Here is an 8,477-nt window from a genome sequence, read left to right as displayed (position 1 = left end):
CCTCTTGATGAAAATAAAAGAGGAGAGTGAAAAAGTTGGCTTAAAGCTCAACGTTCAGAAAACGAAGATCATAGCATCCAGTCCCATCACTTCATGGGAAAAGATGGGGAAACAGTGGAAACAGTGGCTGACTTTATTTTTGTGGCTTCAAAATCACTACAGATGGTGATTGCAGCCATGAAATTAAAAGATGCTTACTCCTTGGAAGGAAAGTTATAACCAACCTAGATAGTATTAAAAAGCAGAGACATTACTTTGCCAACAAAGGTCTGTCTAGTCAAGGCTATGGTTTTTCCAGTGGTCATGTATAGATGTGAGAGTTGGACTATAAAGAAGGCTGAGTGCCGAAGAATTGATGCTTTTGAACTGTGGTGTTGGAGAAGATTCTTGAGAGTCCCTTGGACTGCAAGGAGATCCAACCAGTTCATCCTAAAGGAGATCAGTCCTGGGTGTTCATTGGAAGGACTGATGTTGAAGCTGAAACTCCAATACTTTGGTCACCTGATGCGAAGAGCTGACTCACTGGAAAAGACCCTGATGCTGGGAAAGATTTAGGGCAGGAGGAGAAGGAGATGACAGAGGATGAGATGACTGGATGGCATCATCGACTCGATGGACATGGGTTTGGGTGGACTCCTGGAGTTGGTGATGGACAGGGAGGCCTGGTGTGCTGCAAATCATGGGGTCGCAAAGAGTCAGACACAACTGAGCGACTGAACGGAATCTTATACTCTGGCAGATTCCATGCCCACAAAAGTCAGTTGTAAGGGCAAAAGAGGAATATAAGGACTACAGGAAATACAAGACAAAAGTGTTATACGGCTGTAGTATAAAAACTGACATGTTTCAGAGCTTTTTGATCTGTTTCCTAAATATCTGGAACTACTATTAATATATTGCCTTCACAGTGGAAAATCTTCACATAAAATAACTCTCCTAAAACGCTAATCCACTGCCACATGTGATTGGATGAACAGTTTTTATATTATATATCTGCAAAATCTCTGCTGAAAAAGTCTCATAGTAAACCTGCAACCAAATTTTTAAAAATTTAAACTTTTAAGAATTAAAAAAAATTTTTTTTTTTACTTCAGAAAGTCCTCCTTGATGATCTAAGTTTAAGTCCTTTGGACTTTAGTTTTTATTCAATATGATAAATTTGTACCACATTGATGACTGAAAACTGGTGGTCAATGGGCTGAATTAACCTAACATATTTTTTTAGGGCTGTGAAAAGAAAGTGAAACTGATAGTCATTTAGTCGTGTCCCACTTTTTGCGACCTAATGGAGCCTACCAGGCTCGCCTGTCCATGGGATTGCCCAGGCAAGAATACTACAGTTGGTTGCCATTTCCTTCTCCAGGGGATCTTCCTGACCCAGGGATCGAACTTGCATCTCCAGAGGATTCTTTACCACTGAGCCACCTGGGAAGTCCTAATTAACCATATATATGTGAGTTGATTTCTAGGCTCATTGTTCCATTGTTCCGTCAACGGAATTCCATTGATCTCTGCATCTGTTTTATTTTATTTTTTTTTTTTTTGAGCACAGCTTTGTTTTAATCAATATTTAATCATTCTAATCAGTATTTAATCAATATTTATTCCAGTAAATATTTATTGAGAGCCCAGTACCAAGTATGTGCCAGGTGCACCACGCTAGATGCAAGGGATTCTAACAGTAAATACGGTATGGTCCCTGCCCTCAAGGAGCTTACAGTTCCACAATTTAAAGTGCATCTCAGGTATTCTGATAATAGAATTCCACTCTCAATTTCTCTTTCTAAATTTGATCACATGACACAGCACAACTACTAAACAGAATTATAAAACAGAATGTTAGCGCTAAAAGAAACCTTTGATATTATTTGTACAAAAAGAAAAACCAAACAGAAACTGATGGAGTGGCCCTTTGTGCCTAGAACTCATATGCTCTGATTTCAAGTTTGGTCCTTTTCAGGCTTCTCATGAAACAAGACTCAGTAGATTTTTATAAATATAAACATTCAACCTCCTGTAACGTACAGCTGTTTCCTGCTAGACAAGGACCTTCTCATTTATACCAGGTTAATGTCAGTGTATGCTCTATTTATCCCATCCTATTCTTTGTGGCAAACCAGAGGGATCAGGATCATCCAAGTGCAGGCCTTTGCTACCAAGGCTATTTGTCAGGCAGCATTTGCCTGCCAAGGTTGTACCTCCCCATACTTCTATTTTCACAGTGTTCCTGAACCACCGGGGAGTGCTTATCCATTTAGGTACAAGTCTAACACTAGATATGTGCCACTGACCAGAAAGGGACCCAAGTATAAAGTGCTGATGTACTAGTTTCCTAGCTGACAGACATACAGCCTACCATTTTTAACCATGAACATATTCTGAGGTGCCTTAATGTGCCAGGTACCATACTGGACATTAGGGATATGAATATGAAAAAGACAGTTTGCTCATCAGGAGTGCCTTGCAAACTAGGACACGATGTCAGTTATATACTGTTAGTACTTTGGGGTACACTGGGAACACATGCTCCTGGAAGAAGGCCTGAAAAAAACTGCTCCCAATTTTAGTAATTACTAAGGTCTCTATTTACTTCTGTCTCACTGTAGACTGGGTTGTTTGTAAAGTTCCTTTAAAAAGCCCATTAGAAAATAATTGTTTTTGATAGTCTAGCAGCAGTAAGTCTAATTTTTTAAATCAGGAATACTTAGTTTCTCTCCCTCTAGAATCAATAAGATTTTGACTTTTCACCATTCAAAGTCACATGTTCAATTACAGGCAGATAGAAGGAACCAAAGACAGTAAAAAACATCCTTTATAATGCTTCTTAAAATAAGTCTTGTTTTCAAAAAATTTCCTTTAATATGAAATTCTGTTTAATGTGTTGTGAATTTGATCAAATATAACCATTGAGGACTATTTCTACTACCTCTACTAGTATGGAAAAATTTATAGACATTATTTTGAATGCACTATGTCTACTTCTATTAGCTTAATTTTACATAAGGAATTAAGTTGTGTTGTCAATGCTGGCACTTCCAGGAATTTATAGTATAGTTCATGCGACAAGCTTCTGACCCTGAAATCTCACTGTAAGATCCCCTTGCAGGTGACTTTAGTCAAGCCAGTCTATCAGCATTTTGGGCCCATGTCCATAAAAATGAAGATGTAAAAATGATGTTCTAGCTACATGGCAGGATTCCTGTACAAATTGACTGAGTAGGTCCAAATCTGAAAAAAGTTCCTAAACAACTATAAATAGTATAAAATAATAATTACAGATAAGTCAGTGAAGTTAGCCACCAAAATAATTATTTCATGCCTATAACCAAAAGCTTTTAAATGAAACAGCTTAGATAAAGTGGTCATTAAACAAATGAAGACTATAATTACCCATGCTAAGTTCTTGGCCTTCTCTATTGAGCCTAATCTTTGGAAAAACCTAATTCATTTTAGAGGGAAAAATCTGAGTTAAGATATTCATTAGTGTTAATACAAACAAGATGCAACCACTAATTTAAAAATCGGAGGGTTTTTTTCCTCATTAAGAGTACATTCTTTAATAGGACTGTATCTGAATAATAGGACTGCATACAAATAGAATATATACCTTAACACAAGATAACAAGGAAGGAATATTTTACATTATATAGGGCAGACATTCAGTTGGTTCAATCACGATGAGTTACCCTTCCAACCAAATACTTAGTTTTAATATGTATTACAAATGTTCCAGTCAGTTCGGTATATGCTGACAATCAGACAGCTTTAACATTTAGTAGTGTGGAGCACACTTAACTGTTTCCAAAGGGATATGTGATGTGGTCTTCGTTTCAGAGGAGCAAAAGTGACTGAATTACTGTCTGCTCTTTAATGTTTCAACTAACCATTCCATTGCCTCATCAAGGCCAGTGCCTTTGGTTGCTGAAGTTTTGAATATTTGCCATTTTCGGTCCTTCAAGGCAGGTAACCCAAGTGAATTTGCCATTTCTGAGGGAGTCATTGCCTGTTCCATGTCCTGCTTATTTGCAAACACCACTAAAATGGCTTTTCTCAGCTCTTCTTCCTCCAACATGGCAACTAATTCTGATTTGGAAATGCCAATTCGGTCTCGGTCACAACTGTCAACTACATAAATGACTGCATCTGTGTTTGAATAATAACATCTCCAGTATGGCCTGATGCTTGTCTGTCCTCCCAAATCCCAGACTTGGAATTTAAGGTTCTTGTATGTTACTGTCTCAACATTAAATCCAATGGTAGGAATAGTAGTCACGACTTCTCCAACCTGTAATCTGTACAAAATTGTAGTTTTTCCTGCTCCATCTAATCCCAAAATTAAAATCCTCATTTCCCGAGTTCCAAACAGACTGGAAAAAATGCTTGAGAAAAAGCCACCCATGATGAACCGCCTGTCCGCTCTCGTCCACTGTCAGAGACCGGCCCCGACCTCGGCAGCGACTCCTATTCGAGTCTCGGCGCCGCCACCTCCCCTCGCCTAGGCCTGCGCTCCGGCACCGGCTCGGACTCTTGGCTCCCAGACAGTTTCTTTTTCTGCATCTGTTTTAAATGCCAATATCATGCTGTTTTGATTGCTATAGTTTTGTAATATAGCTTGAAATCAGTGGCACTTCCAGCTTTGTTCTTTCTCAATAATGCTTTGGCTATTCAAGGTCTTTTGTAGTTCCATACAAATTTTAACATTGTCTGATTTCTACAAAAACTGTCATTGGAAGATATGGAACTTCTTTGGGTTAATTGGCTTAGGCCTGGGTGGCTGTTCTTCCCTAAAACAGTCACAGTGGGAAGAGGGGTGAGATGGTGTTTATTATGAAGAATCCTTCTTCCTACTCCTGATATTGCTTCTATTAATATAATTTTAGCCTCTCTGTGCTCCTGGGAAGATGGATATACTCATTGGATATAGCAATTTTGTAAAGACAGAACATTCTACTTAGCTCTGCCCTTCCTTTTGGAATAGATTTCCTTTCAAAAATCAGAAGTTCTTTTTTGTTATTCTGTGCTGCTGGACCCCTCACAGTCCATCATGCCCTGAGTTGCATAATTTGGGGTTGAGTATTAGTAAGTCCACTTGGTGAGCAGACACGAACCGTATGCCTCTAAGACAATAAAAGTGCAATTTGGAATCTTCATATTTACTCTTTGCTTTTTTTTCCAAGTTGTTCAAAATGATGGCAGAGAAGAGATGACACTTACCAGGAACCTTCTTGAAATCTCTAAGGAAACTACTGATTAACTTAGGACAAAAGAAGCTTAGCCTTAGCGCTAGAAGTACTACCCAAGTACTACACATACTACCCAAGCAGTGACTACCCCAATGGGGAAGAATGGGTTCCTCAAAGGAAAGTCTAGGTGCCGTCAAGATAAGAAAAACCCCACAATCTATTGGCTGAGAATCCAACCGTTGGGTTATCCCCTAACGTTGTTTGATTGATAGTCTCTTTGCTTGTTTATGTCAGTTAAACAGAAAACATGCTCACAGATTTAGTGACTGTTATTGCCTGAATGTTTGTGCCCCCCAACTCCAAAATTCATATGTTTATATCCTAGCTGCCAAGGTGATAGTAGCAGGAGGTAGGGCCTTCGGGAAGTGATTAGGTCATGACAGCAAAGCTCTCATAAATGGAATTAATGCTCTTATAAAAGAGGCCCCAGAGAGCTCCCTGGCTACTTCCACACTGTGAGGATACAAGAAGTCTGCAGCCCAGGAGAGGACCCTCACATGACCATGCCGGTACCCTGATCTCAGACTTCCAGCTTCCAGAACTGTGAGGAATAAATTTCTGATGTTCATAAGCTAGTCTGTGATATTTTGTTATAGAAGCCTGAGCGGACCAAGATAGTGCTGAAAGCGTTAAGGCCAAATCTTAAAACCAAAATTGTTTAGGTGGTGTAGGTTTTCATATTCAATCTGTTACCCCCCAATCCTGACCTTCCTTCATTTGATGGAATACACCTTGCTTCCCTCTTTCTAGAGCCCTTGTATACACTGTTCTATCTGCAAAATCTACTCTCCTGCACCCATTCATTCTATTTAACTCCTTGCACCCTTCAGATCTTATTCAAAGATACCTCCTCACAGTATTAGCCCAAGGACTCTTTCCCATCATATACTGTCAAGCATGACATACTTTGTGTGAGAGAGAGAGACAGAGGAGAGACAGAAAGAATCACACTTCTGGAGCCCAGAAGCCCAAAAGTAAGATGTTGGTAGATACTCTCTCCCTCCAAAGTCTTGAGAGAAGAATACTTTGTTGCCCCTCTCAGCTCCTGGTAACCTGGTAGCTTGATGGTTGCTGGTAATCCTAGGTTCTCAGTCATGTACTTTTTATTGATAGCACTTCAAAGTTTGTAACTATATGTTTACTTGACTGATCAATAGGTGAATAAGTAGTATCATCTACATTCAGTTTCCAAGTGGTGATTCATTTAAGGCATGTTATTGTTGTTTAATCACAAAGTCATGTCTGACTCTTTGCGACTCCATGGACTATAGCACACCAAGCTCCTCTGTCCATGGAATTTTCTAGACAAGAATACTGGAGTGGGTTGCCATACTCTCCTCCAGGGGATCTTCCCAACCCAGGGATTGAAACAACACCTCTTGCATCTCCTGCATTGGCAGGCAGATTCTTTATCCACTGAGCCATCAGTTCAGTTCAGTCACTCAGTCGTGTCCGACTCTTTGTGACCCCGTGAATCGCAGCACACCAGGCCTCCCTGTCCATCACCAGCTCCTGGAGTTTACCCAAACTCATGTCCATCAAGTCGGTAATGCCATCCAGCCATCTCATCCTCTGTTGTCCCCTTCTCCTCCTGCCCACAATCCCTCCTAGCATCAGGGTCTTTTCCAATGAGTCAACTCTTCGCATGAGGTGGCCAAAGTATTGGAGTTTCAGCTTCAACATCAGTCCTTCCAATGAACACCCAGGACTGATCTCCTTTAGGATTGATTGGTTGGATCTCCTTGCAGTCCAAGGGACTCTCAAGAATCTTCTCCAACACCACAGTTCAAAAGCATCGATTCTTCGGCACTCAGCTTTCTTCACAGTCCAACTCTCACATCCATACATGACTACTGGAAAAACCATAGCCTTGACTAAACAGACCTTTGTTGGCAAAGTAATATCTCTGCTTTTTAATATGCTGTCTAGGTTGATCATAACTTTCCTTCCAAGGAGCAAGCGTGTTTTAATTTCATGGCTTCAGTCACCATCTGCAGTGATTTTGGAGCTCCACAAAATAAAGTCTGACACTGTTTCCCCATCTATTTGCCATGAAGTGATGGGACCAGATGCCATGATCTTCTTTTTCTGAATGTTGAGCTTTAAGCCAACTTTTTCACTCTCCGCTTTCACTTTCATCAAGAGGCTTTTTAGCTCCTCTTCACTTTCTGCCATAAGGGTGGTGTCATCTGCATATCTGAGGTTATTGATATTTCTCCTGGCAATCTTGATTCCACCTTGTGCTTCTTCCAGTCCAGCGTTTTTCATGATGTACTCTGCATATAAGTTAAATAAGCAGGCTGACAATACACAGCCTTGACGTACTCCTTTTCCTATTTGGAACCAGTCTGTTGTTCCATGTCCAGTTCTAATTGTTGCTTCTTGATCTGCATACAGGTTTCTCAAGATGTGGGTCAGGTGGTCTGGTTTCTCTTTCAGAATTTTCCACTGAGCCATCAGGGAAGCCCAATTTGAGGCATTGTTAGAAGGAATATAACTGAAGCAAAATCCAACTGAAACAGTCCTCTGTGCACAATGCAAATGGCTCAATCCCCAAACAGGAGTGTGGAGGCAAGATTGGAAGTGGACTTTAGGAAGTTGGACAAGCTGTCCTCCATACAGCTGGTTGTTTTTCAGTCACTAAGTCGTATTTGACTCTTTGTGACCTCATGGACTGCAGCACGCCAGGCTTCTCTGTCCTTCACTATCTCCTGGAGTTTGCTCAAACTTCTGTCCACTGAGTTGGTGATCCCATCCAACCATCTCATCCTCTGTCATTGCCTTCTCTTACCTTCAATCTTTTCCAGCATCAGGGTCTTTTCCAATGAGGTGGCTCCTCACATCAAGTGGCCAAAATATTGGAGCCTCAGCTTCAGCATCAGTCCTTCCAATAATATTCAGGGTTGATTTCCCTTAGGATTGACTAACGGTTTGCTGGATTAATCCTCAGAACACTTCAGTGGTTCCCCATCTTACTCCGACTAGACACTGAAGTCCTCACTGTGGCCTCCAGAGCCCTCCACTGCTCTGACCTCATCTTTACTACTCCCTGTACCCCAGCACTTCTCTGCTGTGTGCACCTGGCCTCCTTGCTGCTCCTCAAACCCTCCAGGCAAGTTTCTGCCTCATGGCCTTATACTGGCTTTATCCCCTGCCTTCCTGGAATGCTTTTCCATCAGACTTCCTTTAGGCCATATGCCAGTGACAGCTTAGTAAGGTGTTGCCTGACCACCC

At 40.9% G+C, this 8,477-nt stretch overlaps 1 protein-coding gene across 1 annotated transcript; it reads right to left on the bottom strand.

The window, feature by feature from the left end:
* Positions 1 to 1,520: 1,520 nt before the first annotated feature.
* LOC138442144 (ADP-ribosylation factor-like protein 1) lies at positions 1,521 to 4,543 on the bottom strand. The gene has a single exon (XM_069593095.1). The coding sequence runs from the start codon at positions 4,397 to 4,399 to the stop codon at positions 3,854 to 3,856; it is 546 nt and encodes a 181-aa protein (XP_069449196.1). The 5' UTR covers positions 4,400 to 4,543; the 3' UTR covers positions 1,521 to 3,853.
* Between the last annotated feature and the right edge of the window lie 3,934 nt (positions 4,544 to 8,477).

The sequence above is a fragment of the Ovis canadensis genome, chromosome 6 (assembly GCF_042477335.2).
Source record: "Ovis canadensis isolate MfBH-ARS-UI-01 breed Bighorn chromosome 6, ARS-UI_OviCan_v2, whole genome shotgun sequence".
In the NCBI taxonomy this organism is placed as follows: Eukaryota; Metazoa; Chordata; class Mammalia; order Artiodactyla; family Bovidae; genus Ovis; species Ovis canadensis.
This window is presented reverse-complemented; position numbering and strand designations above follow the sequence as displayed.

Excerpts from the sequence above, each read along its gene's own strand:
- LOC138442144 (XM_069593095.1), bottom strand. The coding sequence starts at position 4,399 with ATGGGTGGCTTTTTCTCAAGCATTTTTTCCAGTCTGTTTGGAACTCGG.